The sequence below is a fragment of the Oratosquilla oratoria genome, chromosome 35 (assembly GCF_046742065.1).
Source record: "Oratosquilla oratoria isolate Oo_2021 chromosome 35, ASM4674206v1, whole genome shotgun sequence".
Classification (NCBI taxonomy): Eukaryota; Metazoa; Arthropoda; class Malacostraca; order Stomatopoda; family Squillidae; genus Oratosquilla; species Oratosquilla oratoria.
The window spans coordinates 8,434,669-8,454,668 of record NC_134811.1 but is presented as its reverse complement, the minus strand read 5'-3'; the positions used below and the strand labels follow the sequence as shown (position 1 = coordinate 8,454,668).

At 37.9% G+C, this 20,000-nt stretch overlaps 1 protein-coding gene across 1 annotated transcript in view; it reads left to right on the top strand.

Moving 5' to 3' along the window:
• The window catches only part of Ddc (aromatic-L-amino-acid decarboxylase), a 73,346-nt gene that overhangs the window by 44,504 nt on the left and 8,842 nt on the right, over positions 1 to 20,000 (top strand). The window contains exons 10-13 of the mRNA XM_076173881.1: positions 7,453 to 7,543; positions 9,574 to 9,675; positions 10,100 to 10,198; positions 11,402 to 11,499. Coding sequence (XP_076029996.1) covers positions 7,453 to 7,543; positions 9,574 to 9,675; positions 10,100 to 10,198; positions 11,402 to 11,499 — 390 coding nt within the window. The remainder of the gene's footprint in view (positions 1 to 7,452; positions 7,544 to 9,573; positions 9,676 to 10,099; positions 10,199 to 11,401; positions 11,500 to 20,000) is intronic.

Below are 20,000 nucleotides of genomic sequence, written 5' to 3'. Positions count from 1 at the left end.
AAAGAACATTTTGAAGAGTTAATGGCAAAAGAGACAAAGAAGTTAGAAGAAAAATTATTATAGAAAAAACACATTTGCAAAAAGCAAAGACAGATACTAAGCAAAGGAATGTTGTTGAGTATTTTCAGAGTGCAAAATTATGGGATGCTTCCAACCCTATGGCAAAGAAACTGGATAAATGCATTGCAGAAATGTTAGTCATGGATGATTTGCCTTTCAGTCATGTTGAGGACATAGGATTCAAGAGACTGATGACTGAAGCTGCTCCACCATACAGTCTAAAGCAGCGATATTTCTATTCATCAATGATATGTAGTGATATGTATGAGTCTGTTTTCAAGAAAATAAAAGAAATAATTGATGAAGTGAAGGAAGACAACAATCTTTCTTTCACAACTGATGTGTGGTCAGATACCTCAGCAGGTGTCTCATTGTTGAGTTTAACTGCACATACCATAAATAAAGAATTTGAAAGAACAAACTTTGTGCTAGGTGCTGAACCACTGGAAGAACGACATACAGGAGAGTCTACTTCCAAAATGTTTGATGATATGCTGATGAAGTGGGACATATCTCGTACAAATGTGCACTGTGTTCTGCATGACGCTGGAGCAAATATGAAAAAAGTTCTGTTTCTCTCAGGTGTAAATAATTTGGATTGTACTGTGCATAAAATACAGCTGATTGCTAAAAACTGGGTTATCATTACATTGTGATATAGAAAACATGATAAAAAAAACTCGTAGTATTGCTACGCACTTTCATCACTCAACTATGGCACGAGATGAACTTAAAAAGATTCAGGACAGGCTGCAAGTACCTAAACTCTCTGTTATTTATGATACACCAACAAGATGGAATAGCACCTTACACATGCTGAGAGGAACACTAGAAATAAAGAAATCTGTATGTGTGTATACTGCTACCAACTCCAAAATCAAACAACTCAGCAATACTGAGTGGTTGATTATGCATAGATGTGTACAAGCCTTACAACCTTATGAAGATATCACGAAAAAAAAAATAGTGACTCTATTCAACAGCAGCTCCCTTCCTGCGTCTGTATTTACGTCTTCCTATGACTTAGATACTTTCAAAGAGAGAAGTATCAACTATTAAGACACCATTCGAACTCATTTGGCAGTATTTTGGTTCTCCCACCTTGTTTTTATATGTTACTTCTCCTGTCTGCATGGTCTGACACTGAAACAGTTTTTTTTTTTTTTTTTTTTTTGAGGGGGGGGGGCCTCTCGGTGAGAACGCTTGACGTAAAAATATCCGCATCCGCATCCGCGAGGATGTCATATTTTGATATCCGCATCCGCATTTGCATCCGCATTTTAGTAGAGACTGATATCCGCATTCACATTTGCATCCACAAAATGACACCCGCATATACATCCGCATCCGCGGATGTCTGAAATTCGACATCCGATACATCTCTGATACACATATATGTATATATATATATATATATATATATATATATATATATACATTTATATATATATATATACATATATTTATATACATATATATATATATATATATATATATATATATACATATATTGGATGAATGGTTTAGACAGTGTGGGTGGAGGAAGAATAAGCGAAGATGGGCTGTAATTCTTTTATTTCTTATACGTTTCGACCGACTCGTTCTTCTTCAGCTTACTGAAGAAGACCGAGTAGTTCGAAACGTACAAGCAATAAAGGAGTTCCAGCCCATCTTCGCTTATTCTTCCTCCACCCACACTCTCATATATGCATATATACATATATGTATATATATATATATATATATATATATAATACCACTACTTTCATGAATATATATATATATATATATATATATAAATATATATATACATATATATATATAGTGTGTATATATATATATATATATATATATACGAGTATATATATATACATATACATATACATATATATATATATATATATATATATAAAAATATATATATATATATATATATATATATAACATTACGAATCAGAGGAGCCAACCAATACACATTGGAAGGTTGGAAGGCAGAGGTACTGTGCACGTGACAGACATAATGTAACGCACGAGATGATTGTTAAGATGAGGGGGTGGAGTCGAGTGAAGGGTGCCGGAGGTTGCAGGTGTCTATCGCTCATCGCTCAAGCGGGCCAGACCGCGAGTGTGCAGCCCGACACACGTTGCGGGCTAGGGAGAAGCCTTTGAAACACACGACCATAAACACCCACACACGACCACACGAACACACACACACACACACACACACACACACACACACACACACACACACACACACACACACACACACACACACACACACACACACACACACACACACACACACACACACACACACACACACACACACACACACACACACACACACACACACACACACACACACACACACACACACACACACACACACACACACACACACACACGCACACACGCATACACACATACACGCACGCAAACACACATACACACATACACACACAAGCGCACATACACACACACATACACACACAAGCACACACACACACACACACACACACACACACACACACACACACACACACACACACACACACACACACACACACACACACACACACACACACACACTCATCTCTATTTTGACCTTTTTATTACCATTAGTGGAACCAATGACGGGTATCTTGTTCTGGTAGTCGTGCAAGGTAGTTTAGCTCTATGCAGTACATTTTCAAAACTTGCTAATCTCCTGAATTCCATACGGAGGGCCACCTTGGTTTCCGAACATGGCGCAAGATTTCTATTAAATTCAACTGTACTGTATATCCGCCACCTTTTCATGAGAAATGGGGACATATTCCCCTCCTCCTACTTCTTGCATCTACTCTCACAGAAACAGTCCCACACTAATACAACAGTCCAAAGTTTTACCCAGAATTGTCTATGGCAGAACAGGAAGGCTTATGCTAGCTTCTTTAGAACCGCGTGTTTTCAATCGGTGAAATTCAAGGTGACGGTATACAGGAAGGTATTGTGAAAGGCAGTGCAGATACATGGGATTAGGAGGAAAGAACTAAGAGTAGTTTTTTATATTTTAGTAGAGCTTGTATTAAGGATTGGAACAGAGAGAGAGTGTTCTGAGATAATAGTTGGTCTGCGCCAAGGTTGAGTTATGTCACCATGATTGTTCAATGTGTACAATGGATGGGGTGACACGGTAGGTAAATGCAAGGGTGATGGACAAAGGATTGGAGATGATCAGATTGAAGAGAAGTGGTGGGTGAGCCAGTTGTTGTTTGCTGATGACACTGCGCTTGTGGCTGGGTGGAAGAAGGGTCTAAAGGCCACATTACACAAGGACGATTCTCGCCAGCTGTTGTGAATTTGACTACCTTGAAGTAAACTTCGGTTACAATATTCTAGATTTCACTAAGAACATCTCAAATTTGTGTCTAACTTTCGCAAAGGTTTACCCTCTCTTAGTTTACCATTCAGTTTCTAAGTATATGACACAAAGGTAATTTGACATTTGGATATATGAAAAACAGAATATTGCAAACGAAGTCGTTTTCATTCGAACGAACTCACAACGGTTGGCAAGAATCGGGTTTGTGGTAGGGAGAAGTCGAAAGTAGATTTGAGTAGAAACAAGGTGATGAAATGTACAAGGGGTGATGATGGCAGTAAGTTGGGAGTAAATCTTATAGAAGAAAAGTTAGAGGAAGAGGATAATTTTGTGTATTTAAGGTCACATGTGGCGGAGAATTAAGGAGTGGGTATGAAGACAAACTGTAGAATGAAGGGAGGAAACAAATGTCTTGAGGGGAATGAAAATTGACGTAGTGTCGCAAGGAATGGATGTTGGAATGGTCGCAAAGAGAATATTTATTAAAAGGTTGATTGTGTCTACGGCAGTCTCCGGGGCAGAGAGTTGAAATCTTAGGAAGGCAGGAAGGAGAAGTTAATGAATGGAATAAACTTCCTTCACAGGTAGTGCAATGTAGTTCAGTTCGAAGCTTTAAGAATCATTTAGATAAATACCTAAGCAAGATGCTGTAATGATTATAATTTATCTTATATTATTTGTTTTTGTTTTGTTATCATTTGTCTGTCTGATTTTCGTTTATTATTAGTTATATCAATTTATTATTAATTACTATTTACCTGTTTGTTTATTATTTAAATATACCTATGCATTTATTTATGTATTTTATTTGTTATTTACATTATTATAGTTTTTATTTATTATATACATTATTATAGTTTTTATTTATTATTTTATTATTAATATGATTTTTTTTTCGCATCCGACCTGTCGGCATGCTCCGCCTTTGTAATTCTTTGTAATGTTTTTGAGATGAAGTGTCTCAAACGCATGGTGGAAGTTATGAGGATGGATAGCGTGAGCAATAAGAAGGTGAAGAGGTAAGCGGAGGTGGAAAGGGGGCTAGGAAATAGGGCAAATGAAAGAATACTTGGACGGTTTGGCTACATGGAATGGATGAGTGAAGAAAGATTAGCAAAAGCAGCGTGGAGAGCAGAGGTGGATGGAGTAAACATGAGGGGAAGATGGAGAAAGAGATGGAGGAATGGGGGTGAAGGGGGCCTTCAGTAAAAAGGGAATAATAATGGGCAAGGCTGAGGGAAGGCAAGAGATAAGTGTGAGTGGCTGTGAATGACGCGGCCCAAAGTTTTTTTTTTCCTCGTTTTCTCTATTTCCACGTGAGGCAACGAGGAGGGAGTGTCGCCATGTTTGTTTATTATTATTCGCTTGATTTTCATTTACTACTAGTTATCTGTCAATTTATTATTATTTACTATTTGTTTGTTTATTATAGTATTTAACTATACATATGCATTTATTTATTTTATCTATCATTATTTACATTATTACATTTTTATATATCTAGCATTATCATAATTTTCTTTTTGCATCCGACCTAGTTATGGACCAAAAGGTCTCCTGTCGGCATGCTCCGCCTTTGTAAATCCTTTGTAATGATGCGGTGCGTCCATGTGGATGTGTTGTGTCTTGCTGCATTGTATTTGACTCGAGGAGTGGGGGTGAGACAAGGATGGCATTTCCCTCAAGTAACTAAGATAAAAGGGAAACAAATGGGAGTGGAATAGCTGGGGGAATGGTGCATGGCTTGGCTGGCTACTTTCCTTATCAGTGTGGAGAAACCTTTGGTGTATAGGAAGACGATTCCGTGAACACCCCATTCCTCAAAACATATGTTTGTTGATTGTACTCTTGGTCAGATGTTCCACCCACACGACGTGAATATCTAGCAGATATGTCCTTGAAGACCAAGTTGTGCTGTATGAGTCACGCCAGTGTGTGTGTTACGTGTTTTGGCATTCATCTATTACCACGAAGGGTAATAATCGGAGGGATGAATAGTTTTGGATATCTATGGTATTCGTGTAGGATGGATAAATGCTTTGACTATGCCACCTCGTAATAAAGAGAAGGTATTCTGGTATGCATGAATGCGTGTGTATAAGTACAATAGAACTGCTTAAAAGTACGTATCGATTAATTATACTTTGACACATGAATCTATATGTATTATTCATACATATCACACATGCATATTTGTGTCTTTGTGCATAAAATTATATGATTATATTAGTAGAAATCAGATGCAATAAATTTCCTTCTGAAACTACAATGTAGTTTGAAGATAACAACCACATTTCTCGCAATAATCCCTACAAAATGGATCGTCGCATAGATGGGGAAACAAAGGGGGTAATTATCTTCAAATCACATGTAACTTCAGACAGAAAATCATTGAATCTTCCTTCATAAAACATTTCCCCAATTACAATATCTCTAAAGGTCAATGGCCACCAGACTGCATTCCATTGTTAGCAGACAATAAATCATTTAATGTCACGGGACCAAAAACAAGGAGCCAACGATCACCCCACCTAGGGCACGTGACCTGAGTGTCCTTCCCCACGTCCCTTTTTAGTACATCATCTATCTGTATATATGCTTGTATTGTACCTATTCTATCTGCCATCTCATATATAAATATACATATACATTTATATATATATACATATATATGTATATACATATATATATACGCATATATATATATATATATATATATATATATATATATATATATATATATATATATATATATACGAAACGTGCTGTAATCGCACATTGGTCAAATAAGACTTTTAACCCACTATCGGAGAAATAAGATCAGACATACAAAAGACCCATATATTTCGACCACTATCTGTAGTCCTCTTCAGGAGATAGGTACAAAAGTAATGAACAAGAATAAATATAGCAATGAGGCGTACAATTAGGAGACGGGGAAAGTGGGGATTTATGTCACATGACCTTGATGAAGTCGGGTCAAAAGATGACCATTGTCATTTGTATTGTAAATTTGAAGGAATCTACTGGTGACATCCATTTTATGTTTTTTTTTCTTTTATTATACATTTGATTACACTTTCATTAGTTGTGTAGGCCATGGAAATTTGGTTACAATAAGTAGTGAATGAGATTTATTTGTGGGGATTTTGTCACGGTCTAACATGACTTTATTGAGGATTTCTTTGTTATCTGATGATCGAAATTAAAGTTTCTGTCGTCGTTGTTAGCTATAACCTTTCGTAAATGGAATGTTTCTCTATGAATTCTGTACAATTAGAAGTTGTTTCTTATGTGTGATGGAGAAAGGCTTGAATGACCCCAGTTCTATTACGTCCGGGGCATTTGATTAAACCTAATTGGCATTTAACTGGGTCTGTTTGCTTTCTCTATTTTTGAAGAGATCTATATTCCAGTACTTCCATCTACCAAAACATCGAGGAAAAGCATCTTATTTTTCATGTTGTTTTCGTGTGTGAATTTAAGTACTGAAGAAGATTAAAATATATAGTTTAACTTTCGAAGTTGTGTGGTATCCTTAATCATGATAAAAATGTCGACGTCAGCTCCATGGCAAAAGAAAACTATTCATTGTAGAATCACTCATGGTAAGAGAAGAATAGTATATATTCAACCAACTACGAACAGGAGAAAAAACGTACATTAGAATTATTGTCCGAAAGCAGTATGAGTCACTTCATGGAGTTTCCTCAAGAACCTAACACGTCATAGGATCGCTCATAATAAACTTCAATTCCCAGATTCTAATACATGCAATCTGCATTCGGTAATTTGTCTTGATAATGCGCAAAAGGCCGAAGAATCGAAAAGAAAAAGGTATTAAAGGAAATATTTACCATTTTTCTTGATTTTATCTAAAACCTATTTATTTTTCATTTAACCTCATTTTACTCATGTTCTCTCTCATTGTCCTATCTTACTTTAGTGCCTTTTGATATTTCGGTTTAATTTGACCTTTTCCACATCTCGATGATAAATTTCTGTAATTCTTCACATGCCCACAGGGTGCGGAATGCGGACCAAGTGGTAAATGCCTTCTGCGTGGAACCGCTGTACTTAAGACACGACCAACAGGGGAAGATGCCGGATTATAGGGTGAGTGATACAGAGTTGCAGAGAAAGTTCGGATAACAGAGTGGGGAGTATAGTACTAGGACCAGCTACTCAGTGCAACTCATTAGTTACATACAGGATGAGACATACGGTATTACAAAATGCAAATTGGTTACAGTGTTTTAAATAAACTAAGCTAATAATAATATAGTAAAATCTGTACACGAACATATATATACGGACGCGCTCAAGCGCGTGCGCACACACACACACACACACACACACACACACACACACACACACACACACACACACACACACACACACACACACACACACACACACACACACACACACACACACACACACACACACACACACACACACACACACACACACACACACACACACACACACACACACACACACACACACACACAGTGAGGGTTATGAGGATATATAGAGTGAATAATGAGTACGTTAGGCAGAAAGAATTGGTAGGAAGAGAGCTGACAAATAGGTTTGATGAAAGAATATTGGGATGACTTGGGTATATGGAAAGATTTATTGAAGAAAGGCTAGCAAAAATGTGGATGGCAAAGGTGGGTGGAATGAACTTTAAGGGAAGACTGAGAATGGGATGGATGGATGGGATGAGGGGGGATTTTGGGTGCGAGAGGAATGTCTGTCGAGTAGGGAAAGAAGGTGACAAGAGATTGGTGTGAGTGGAGTGTGAATGTGAATGGGTAATAAATTGACGTGGACCAAAGGGATTTCTTTTTGTATGTTCTGTAAATTCTTGAGTGGATAAGGAAAGAGGTTCGCCAGGTGGTAAGGCGGTGGGTATACAGGACCTGAATGTGGAGATACACTAGTAGCGCATTGCGTCTGACCCGAGCAGTGAGCTGGGTGAAGGGTGGGTATATGCCGTGGCTGTGCCATCATCCTTATATATATATATATATATATATATATATATATATATATATATATATATATATATATGTATGTATATATATATATATATATATATATATACATATATATGTATATATATAGTATATGGATGCATGTACCTAATAAGAAGCCCTTAAAAATGAATACTTATTAACTAGTTTTCAAACATTTTGGATAAAAATGACCATATTGAAAGAGCCTATAGGGGTCTAAGCAGTCTTTGGTTGATTTTGAAAGTGAGATCACAGGTGTCAATAGGGTCAATGTGATAAGCTCCTAGGCAATGTGTTATGTGATGTTTCCTCACTCTTCAAGTGCCAGAAGGCCAAGCGACTTTATTCAATATTGAGTAAAATCTGAACATTAATAGCTTAAATGATTATCTCAATGAAACTAACTCGATCAGTTGATTGACTATTTTGACTATCTATTAGTTTTTTTTTTCAACGTCTGGCCTAGTCATGGACCTAAAGGTCACCCTGGTTTTCCAGTGTCATCACGACCTCCATCCTAACACTACATCTTCCCCGATGTCTGTACTCAGTCTCCTATTCACCTTTTATTCCTCTTTCCCCAAACACATTCTCATTCCTATAACCCCTCTCCTTCATCTATATCCTCTTCCTTCCTCTTCTTTCCTTTTTCTCTCTTTTCTTTCTTGCAGTACCCTGTCCTTTGCTTTGATTCCTTTCTCTCATTGTTTTCTTCCTTTCTCCACATTCTCTGTTCCTTACATTCCTTTCCCCCTACCACGCTCCCCCTTCTTCATGTGTAACAAACAAAAGTAAAGTGGCACGTTTAACGATTTTCTCGTATCAAACGTTTGCTGCCAAAGATGCAACAGTGTCAGACGAAAAGAAAATGCGCCATCCTCTCCTTTTCATTACCTTCGCTTCTCTCATTCCTTACTCTGTTCCTTTACTTCATATCTTTCCTCCTCTTCCCAGTCTCTTCTTCTATCATTTACTTATTTCTTTCTTTCCATCCCTTTCCCTTCCCCTCCAACTTTCTCATTCCCCTTTACTCTTACTTCTCCCTCTTCCCTTCTCCTTTTCCTCCACTATCCTTACCCCTTTCAGTTCTCTTCGATTTTTCACTTCTTGTTTTGTCTTCAGCATTGGCAGATCCCTCTTGGCCGGCGCTTCCGATCTCTCAAACTGTGGTTCGTCATGAGGACCTACGGACGCAAAAAGCTGCAAGAACACATCCGTAAACAGGTAAGCTGACACAGGATCCTGCAAGGGACTCCCGCTGTAAAGATACTTAAGACTTCAGGCGTATTTGGGTTCCCTGGGTTAGTATATGATGAATTAGAGTCTAGTACGCACTGAGTCCCACTGGGTTAGGACTCATGATCTCAGATGTATTTGAGTTGCTGTGGGGACTCACAAAGAACAAAACAGTCTGAGGAGCTGGTGAGGTCCACCGGGAAGGTGCTTAGGACCTCAGGTATATTTGGGTTTCTGAGGGAATCCTTTGGCATTATATGAGAGGCTACAGGGCCCGACAACCGGCGAATCTCACTGGGAGATACTTAAGACATCAGATGAATTTGGGCTCCCATGAAGATCCATAAGAGTTCGTTGTATCTGGAGTACGTGAAATACTGTTTCGGCAACTGACTGACTTCCTGATTTGCAGATCGGCCTTGCTCACGAGTTCGAGGAGTACGTCAAGGCTGACCCACGCTTCGAGCTCTTCTTCCCAGTCACCCTCGGTCTCGTGTGTTTCAGAATAAAGGTAGGTCGGCTTCAGCGTCCTGGAGATGATTCAGAGTGAGACAGAGAGTATTTAAGACTGAACCTGTAAGAATCCTGGATGAATGGAGTGCCAATATGGGAGGGTGGATTTCGGGCCGAGAGTGCTACAATTTCATGTGTATCAAATGTAAGCAAAAAAATGTCGTGATTTATGAGATTACGGCAGACGTCAGGTAAAAGCGTGGAGTTACAAGTGTAACAAACTGAAGGAAAGTGGCACGTTTAAGGATTTTCTCGTATCAAACGTTTGTTGCCGAAGATGCAACAGTGTTAGACGAAAAGAAAGTGCTCCATCGCTTATTATTTTCTTGTGCCGTAATTTCGTACGTGCTAAATGTAATTAAAATAAAACGATTCTATATATACTTCTTTAATTAATTTTAGATCATTTATTGGGTAGGAAGGGCACCCTGACCTGTTCAGAGTCTTTGTCGATGGAGGCCATTTCAGTTGCATTGGCGCTCACCAGAATAAAACTATAATATGTGACATGCTTTATAGTTGATCTTATCAACAATATAATGATTTTTGGGGGGGATGACGACAGGTGATTTTAGTCGGGGGAAAGGTTCAAAAGTTAACACACACACACACACACACACACACACACACACACACACACACACACACACACACACACACACACACACACACACACACACACACACACACACACACACACACTCACTCACTCACTCACTCACTCACTCACTCACTCATTCACTCATTCACTTATTCACTCATTCACTCATTGACTCACTCATTCACTCATTACCATCTCTTTGCCCACCTAAGCCGGAGTGCCGGCTATTAGTGTCTTGATGTTCTTCAGCTCTGGGTTGGGACAAAAGTCAGAATGTTGAGTTATCTGGTGGGAGCAATACCACTACACCAGCAAATAGTTTGTGTGTGCGGATGTATGCATGTGTATTTGTGTGTACTTACCTAATTGTTGTATATAGGATTAAAACAACGCTCGCGGCATCCTGTCTCTTATTCTCTAATTCTCATACATTGCTTCAAATTCATGTGTTTATGTGATTAATCATGGTCTTGGATCACATATTTGACCCGTGGTTGACGGCTATTTCCCTCCAGGATGAGAATTCAAAACTCACTCCATAACAACCTCACCTTGCCCCTACTCAACTATGATGTTCTAATTTCATGAACTATTTCACAGGGCTCGAATGAGGTTAACGAACAGCTCCTGAAGAAGATCAACGCTGGCGGAGTGATCCACATGGTGCCCTCCAAAATGAGAGACACTTACTTCCTCAGGTACTCATCTTATCTTTGACTTTTGGGCCACTGAGCTCCTTTTGTCAAATAATCTTATTCAGCCTGAGACAGGATCTCTTACATAAAGGAATTGAGAATGTCTCAACTCTTTTGCTCTATAGATATTTATACATTGTTCTGCATATTCTGAAGAAGTTAAAAAGAATTGATATATACAGCCACGACCAAATTTTTTTACTCATCCATGGTTTTTCATGATAAAAGATTAAAACTGTTTGTCTAATATTTTTTCTTTTATCTATTCAAGAAAATTACTTACATGCAAGCTAAATACTAAGTAGGAAAATATATCACGTGCTGGACAAAAAACCATATTGATATTGCAAGAACTGTAGCATGGGTCAAATCTTTTGCTCGTGACTGTACATAAACCACTTATTCCATTTCATTCATATTCTATGACTTAAGACATATATACTTTAGGTAGAAGCATTCACATTACACTCTTGTAGCATCAATCAATCCGTTGCCCCAGGTCTCTCTTGCAGGAGACCCACGGCTCCAGGGCAATCAGTTACAACCTCCGGGTTGGTTCACAATTCACTCGAAGAAGAGATTTTGTGTTATCGTCTAGGGAGAGCGAGGCTGGGGCTGTGTAAGATGCTCTGTGTTGTTTGCTTGCAATCCTGCATGCAGAGCCAACAATGAAACGCAGTGAGGAGACGATTTACGAGTTTGTTAATCAGTGGGTTATTGATACATGGGGGCGCTAGGTGGGTACGGGAAGACAGACGGGTACCGACTGACGCTGGGGCAGCCGTCTTTCGCTACACAGGGCGAAGACGATACTACGCCTAGTATAAGTATGAAAAGAGGCCTCGTTGGCTGTATGAAAGGGGTCTTTGTATAGGAAGCGCCACTGCTGGCCAGGGCACGCCATGACACTACGATACCTTGACCTACGCTAGTATCCTATGCTAAAGCACATACCACTTGTATCATCTACGGTATATGGTGATTGTATCTGTGGCAATTGGAGTCTGTGGTCTTTTCAACGTTCTCCTGTTCCTCAGATCTCCAAAGGCAGGTAACAGTTCTAGAAATTTTACAGTCTCCCATTAAGAATATGTCCTCCATTCCTGTTCCTCAGATCTCCAAAGACAGGTACCAGTTCTATAAATTTTACAGTCTCCCATTAAAAATATGTCCTCCATAAAAATCACGGTTTAGTTTTAGTCTAGTTTTCCCTTTCCCGATGACCACTCCGTTCTATTTACTATGTTTTATTTAGAATATGTGAGAAATTACAAAGCAAAAGGAAGAGTTCATTTTCTCTTTCTCATCCAATATCAATTGATGGGACTAATGATGAGATGAAAGTCTGAGAAAATCATATCCTTGCCGCTTTTCTTCAGATCCCGCCAACATCTTCACCGCCTTCTGGAGGTCCGTCAAAGGTTTAGTACCGATCCCAAACTCTCTCTATCTCTATCAACTTCAACAATCATTCTTCCATTTTTCCATACAAGAAGATCTGACAACCGGCGACTGATCCCTTCTGTTGCCATATGGTAACACAGAGGCAGATGGTGTTGCTTTTTGGAGAAATGAATGGGGTGGCCCAAGATTTAGTTGCTCCTGTGGGGATGCGTGTTTCCAGTCTCTCTCTCTCTCTCTCTCTCTCTCTCTCTCTCTCTCTCTCTCTCTCTCTCTCTCTCTCTCTTTCTGTCTCTCTCTCTCTCTCTTTGTCTCTCTCTCTCTCTCTCTCTCTCTCTCTCTCTCTCTCTCTCTCTCTCTCTCTTTCTGTCTCTCTCTGTCTCTCTTTCTCTCTCTCTCTCTCTCTCTCTCTCTCTCTCTCTAACACGTTGATATGGATGGCCAACAACAACAACAACAACAACAACAACAACAACAACAACAACAACAACAACAACAACAACAACAACAACAACAACAACAACAACAACAACAACAACTACAACCACAACCACAACTACAACCACAACCACAACCACAACCACAACCACAACCACAACAACAACCACAACAACAACCACAACCACAACCACAACCACAACAACAACCACAACAACAACCACAACAACAACCACAACAACAACAACAACAACCACAACAACAACCACAACAACCACAACGCAAGTGGATCCTTTCTTCTCGTGTTGCCTTAGAATGGGCCTTGTTTGTTCCAGTGCATTCCAAACGTTTATCCTATTTTCCCTTCTGTTGTGTTTCAGATCCAGTTCTTTCTCGTCTTCCATCATCCCAGGAGAAACATTTGTCTTCCACTGCATCCCAGCCTCTTTGTGTCACGATCCTGCTCTGCATTTTTCAAGATTTGTTTGATCCTTCTCATACTCCATCAATATTGTCTTCTTACTGTTATACTTTACTCTATGATTCTTTAATCAGTTTACTTATATTCATATATGTTTCCCCTTCTTCACCTGTTCTCTTACCTTTAGTGTTTTCCATTTTATACCTTCATTACCAAAAGAGTACCATGGAAAGGAATGAGATAATCTTATGGTACATACATACATACATATAACAAAGACTTTTTCCCCCTACACGGGGGTAGTCAGACTAAAAGAAGGGTTGGGTCTAGGCCCTTTGGTACCGAAAGAGCACACGGCCATGAATGAAATAGCACAGCGGCAGGAACTAAAGTTTTAGCATCCGGGACGAAAGGGGTTAATGCTTCTTCTTATTCATTTGCTTTCTTTATCATTGTAGATTTTACCTTCACAGCTGCATCGCCCGCTATTCCTTTCACTCCAATGAGTCCATTCATGAAAAGAGCATTCTTCCCATCATTCTCCTATTCATTAGGACAAAGCACGACAGTACTCTTGACCTTTTGTTACATGTATTCATGTATTAGCCTTTTCCGATAATAAACTACCCACGCGTGTACAGTAAGTTTACTGTCACCATTGACTGCGCTGCGTTCTATACTCCGAATTAATGTGTTCAAAGGATTACAAAGGATTACAAAGGCGGAGCATGCCGACAGGAGACCTTTTGATCCATATCTAGGTCGGATGCGAAAAAAAAATCATATTAATAATAAAATAATAAATAAAAACTATGATAATGTAAAAAAAAAAAACCATAAATAAATGCATAGGTATAGTTAAATAATAAACAAACAGGTAAATAGTAAATAATAATAAATTGACATATAACTAATAATAAATGAAAATCAGACAGACAAATGATAACAAAACAAAAACAAATAATATAAGATAAATTATAATCATTACAGCATCTTACTTAGGTATTTATCTAAATGATTCTTAAAGCTTCGAACTGAACTGCATTGCACTACCTGTGCAGGAAGTTTATTCCATTCATTAACTACACGGTTGGCAAAGTTGTTTCTACCTACTTCCAAATTGAATCTATTTCCGGACAGTTTGAGACCATTGTTTCTTGTCTGATTCTCATTCAATGACCTGTATCAAGTCACCTCTGAGTCTACGCTTTTTTAGGGAAAACAGATTCATATGTTTTAGTCGATTTTCGTATGATTTATTTTTGATATTTGGAATCAGTTTTGTGGCTCGCCGTTGTACTTTTTCCAGTCTGTCAATGTCTTTAATGAGATTCGGTGACCATACGGAAACAGCATATTCCAAATGTGGACGAACTAACGATTTATATAGCTTGGGGGTGTTCTATTGTACGTTAAAAACAGTGTTCATGCTTGTGTTTTAGAGAAAGTGAAACAGGATGCATATGACAGTTTGTGGGTTGAGTTAACCCTAACAAATGGACAAAAAATGAATATAGGTGTAATATATAGGCCAAAGACATTATCATTAGCAGACGACAAACTGTTATTTCAAGAACTGTCTAGTTTCTGCAACCGGGATTTATTGATAATGGGTGATTTCAATTTTACTGACATTGATTGGATGACCCTTGAACATGGCCATATAGGTAGTCGCTTGATTGATTTTCTTGGTGACAATTACTTAATTCAGCATGTAAAAGAGCCCACAAGATATGAAAACTTGCTCGATTTATTGATCACTAGCCGCGAAAGCATGGTAACTGATGTAGAAGTCGGTGAATCTGTTGCAAATAGCGATCACAATTTAGTCAGATTCAAACTCCTAAACAATTTTAGAATAGATACTTGTGCTTCTAAAATACCCAATTTCAGTAAAGCTCAGTTCATAGAACTACGTCAGGAGCTTCAGCTTACAGATTGGGAGGCAAAATTAAACGAAAGGCCTGTAGATCAGATGTGGGAAATATTTCAAAATACGCTCACTAAGATGATTCAAACTTACATTCTTTTTAAGGACAGACGTCCCCCAAATCAGGCTCGCCCAAAGTGGCTCGACAAAGAAACTGAAAAAAGTATTGCTAAAAAGAGACAGGCTTATAAGAAATATAAGTGCTCGGGTGCATCTAATGACTATGAAAGTTATGTATCAATACAGAGAGATCTAAAAAAGACAATAAGAAAAAGAAAACGACAATACGAAATGAACATCGCTGATAAATCCAAAGAGAATCCCAAAGAATTCTATAGTTACATTAGAGATAAAAAGGTTGTTAGGAATCACATTGGTCCACTATTATCTGCTGACGGTCAACTTGAATATTCAAATGAAGGAATGTGTAATATCTTAAACAATTATTTTAGCTCGGTATTCGTAAACGAAACACCTCAAAGTGAATTCCAAACTGAAACCTGTGAAAAGTCTGGGGTAAACTTACTCACTACGGTAAATATAACAAAAGAAAAAATTAAAAGGGGTATAGACAAACTCAAAGTTAATAAAACACCAGGGCCTGACGGTTGGCATCCAAGAATCTTAAAGGAAATGAAAAATGAGATTGTTGTTCCATTAGAAATTATTTTCAAGAAATCCATCATATCCGGAGATGTCCCAAGAGAATGGAAGCTAGCTAACGTTACTCCCATATTCAAAAAAGGTGACAAAAAGAAACCAAATAACTATAGGCCTATAAGTTTGACTTCGATCGTAGGAAAAATAATGGAAACTATCATCAGAGATGATATCGAATATCATTTAGAAAGTAACCGTTTGATAAATGATAGCCAGCATGGTTTCAGACGAAAACGTTCTTGCGTGACTAACTTACTCGAATTCTACAACACAGTTATCTCGAATTATGACAAAAGAAACAATATAGATTTAATATATCTAGACTTTGCAAAAGCTTTTGATACCGTCCCACACGAAAGACTACTTACTAAATTAGCTTTGCATGGAATAAGTGGTAGCCTATTAAGTTGGACTAGTAATTGGTTGAAAGGTCGAAAACAGAGAGTTGTTTTAAATGGAAAAACTTCTGGATGGAAAAATGTTGTAAGTGGAGTTCCTCAGGGTTCTGTTCTTGGGCCACTTCTATTCATAGTATATATAAATGATATAGACAATGGACTAAAATCTACTGTTTCCAAATTTGCTGATGATACAAAACTGTGCGGAGTGGCAAATGATCACTCAAACCAATTAGATATTCAAGAAGATTTAGATCAATTACAGCAATAGTCTGAAAAGTGGCTAATGAAATTTAACACAAGTAAATGCAAGGTAATGCACATAGGTAAAAATAACAGTAAGTACGATTACAAGTTATTTGGAAATTCGTTAACAAAAGTGGATAGTGAAAAAGATCTCGGCGTAATTATCAGTAACGACCTCAAATCATCCAAGCAGTGTATTTCAGCCTCTGAGAAAGCAAATAAGATTCTGGGATTGATTGCGCGATCTTTTGATTTCAAAAGTCCATCACTCATTAACAAGCTATATAAATCGTTAGTTCGTCCACATTTGGAATATGCTGTTTCCGTATGGTCACCGAATCTCATTAAAGACATTGACAGACTGGAAAAAGTACAACGGCGAGCCACAAAACTGATTCCAAATATCAAAAATAAATCATACGAAAATCGACTTAAGCACATGAATCTGTTTTCCCTAAAAAAGCGTAGACTCAGAGGTGACTTGATACAGGTCTTTAAGATTTTAAAGGGAATTGACAACATCAAAAGTGACCAAATTTTCACATTGAATGAGAATCAGACAAGAAACAATGGTCTCAAACTGTCCGGAAATAGATTCAATTTGGAAGTAGGTAGAAACAACTTTGCCAACCGTGTAGTTAATGAATGGAATAAACTTCCTGCACAGGTAGTGCAATGCAGTTCAGTTCGAAGCTTTAAAAATCATTTAGATAAATACCTAAGTAAGATGCTGTAATGATTATAATTTATGTTATATAATTTTGTTTTGTTTTGTTATAATTTGTCTGTCTGATTTTCATTTATATGTCAATTTATAATCATTTACTATTTACCTTTTTGTTTGTTATTCAACTATACCTATGCATTTATTTATGTATTTTATTTGTTATTTTTACATTATTATAGTTTTAATTTATTATTATGATTTTTTTTTTTTTTTTTTTTTTTTTTTTTTTGCATCCGACCTAGATATGGATCAAAAGGTCTCCTGTCGGCATGCTCCGCCTTTGTAATCCTTTGATGGACTTTTGAAATCAAAAGATCGCGCAATCAGTCCTAGAATCTTATTGGCTTTCTCAGAGGCTGAAATACACTGCTTGGATGATTTGAGGTCGTTACTGATAATTACGCCGAGATCTTTTTCACTATCCACTTTTGTTAACGAATTTCCAAATAACTTGTATTCGTACTTACTGTTATTTTTACCTATGTGCATTACTTTGCATTTACTTGTGTTAAATTTCATTAGCCACTTTTCAGACTATTGCTGTAATTTATCTAAATCTTCTTGAATATCTAATCGGTTTAAGTGATCATTTGCCACTCCGCACAGTTTTGTATCATCAGCAAATTTGGAAACAGTAGATTTTAGTCCATGGTCTATATCATTTATATATACTATGAATAGAAGTGGCCCAAGAACAGAACCCTGAGGAACTCCACTTGCAACACTTTTCCATCCAGAAGTTTTTCCATTTAAAACAACTCTCTGTTTTCGACCATTCAACCAATTACTAGTCCAACTTAATAGGCTACCACTTATTCCATGCAAAGCTAATTTAGTAAGTAGTCTTTCGTGTGGGACGGTATCAAAAGCTTTTGCAAAGTCTAGATATATTAAATCTATATTGTTTCTTTTGTCATAATTCGAGATAACTGTGTTGTAGAATTCGAGTAAATTAGTCACGCAAGAACGTTTCCGTCTGAAGCCATGCTGGCTATCATTTATCAAACGGTTACTTTCTAAATGATGTTCGATAGCATCTCTGATGATAGTTTCCATTATTTTTCCTACGATTGAAGTCAAATTTATAGGCCTATAATTATTTGGTTTCTTTTTGTCACCTTTTTTGAATATGGGAGTAACGTTAGCTAGCTTCCATTCTCTTGGGACATCTCCTAATACCTCATCATGACTTTATGTTCTTCTTTATCACCGCCAGGTACAGCACAAAGTATGCTGTAGCAGCTAGTTTCTATGAAAGGGGGCCCACGAAAAGGGTTGTATAGTGGCCTATTTGTGAAAATGAATGGCAATAAAATCAGGCGGTGGGTTCAGAACAACGGGCACTTATAAGGTTCTTTCCTCACTCCAATGCTAATGCAATCAGAGATCACATTGAGAGACATAATCTTATTCGTGACTCACGGCATGGTTTCTCCAATGGTAAGTCATGTGTGAATGATCTTCTATCTTTTTACACTAAAGTATATAAGGCATCAGATAATGATAGTTACCATGTTGTTTACCTTGATCTTAGCAAAGCGTTTGACAAGGTGCCCTACCAGAGACTATTAAATAATGTCAAAGTCCATGGCATAGGAGGAAAAGTGTTTGAATAGATTAGAGCTTGGATCAATGATAGAAAACAGCGGCTCACCACAAATGGTGTAAAATCCAAATGAGCAGGTGTTTCTAGTGGAGTTCCCCAGGGCTCGTTTTTGGTTCTCTTATTGTTCATTATGTACATAAGCGACTTGGGCAATGGGCGGGAAGATCTTAACAAATTGTTCACATGGTCGGTGAAACGGTAAATGGACTTCAATATCTCAAAGTGCAACGTATTAAACGTGGGGCTACGCAACCCGGAAGCAGATATATCTTAGATAATACGTTTTTAGAGAAAACTGGGTGCGAGAGAGATTTGGGAGTTCTAGTGAGTCATGACCTTAAACCCAGAAAACGGTGCATTACCGACAAGAATAAAACTAACAGAACATTAGGTTTCATTACTATGACGGTTATGAATAGAAGTGCAGAGGTAATTATCAAACTCTATTTAGCATTAGTTAGACCCATCTTTGACTATGCGGTTTAGTTTTGGTTTCCGTCCTATAGAATGGACATCAGCTCACTAGAATCAGTACAGAGGAGAATGACCAAAATGATATATGGGCTCAGAAATTTACTTTACGAGGAGAGGCTTTGGCACCTTAACTTAAACTCTCTGGGAAGACGCAGGGTGCGGGGTGATCTAATAGAGGTGTTCAAGTGGATCAAAGACTTTAA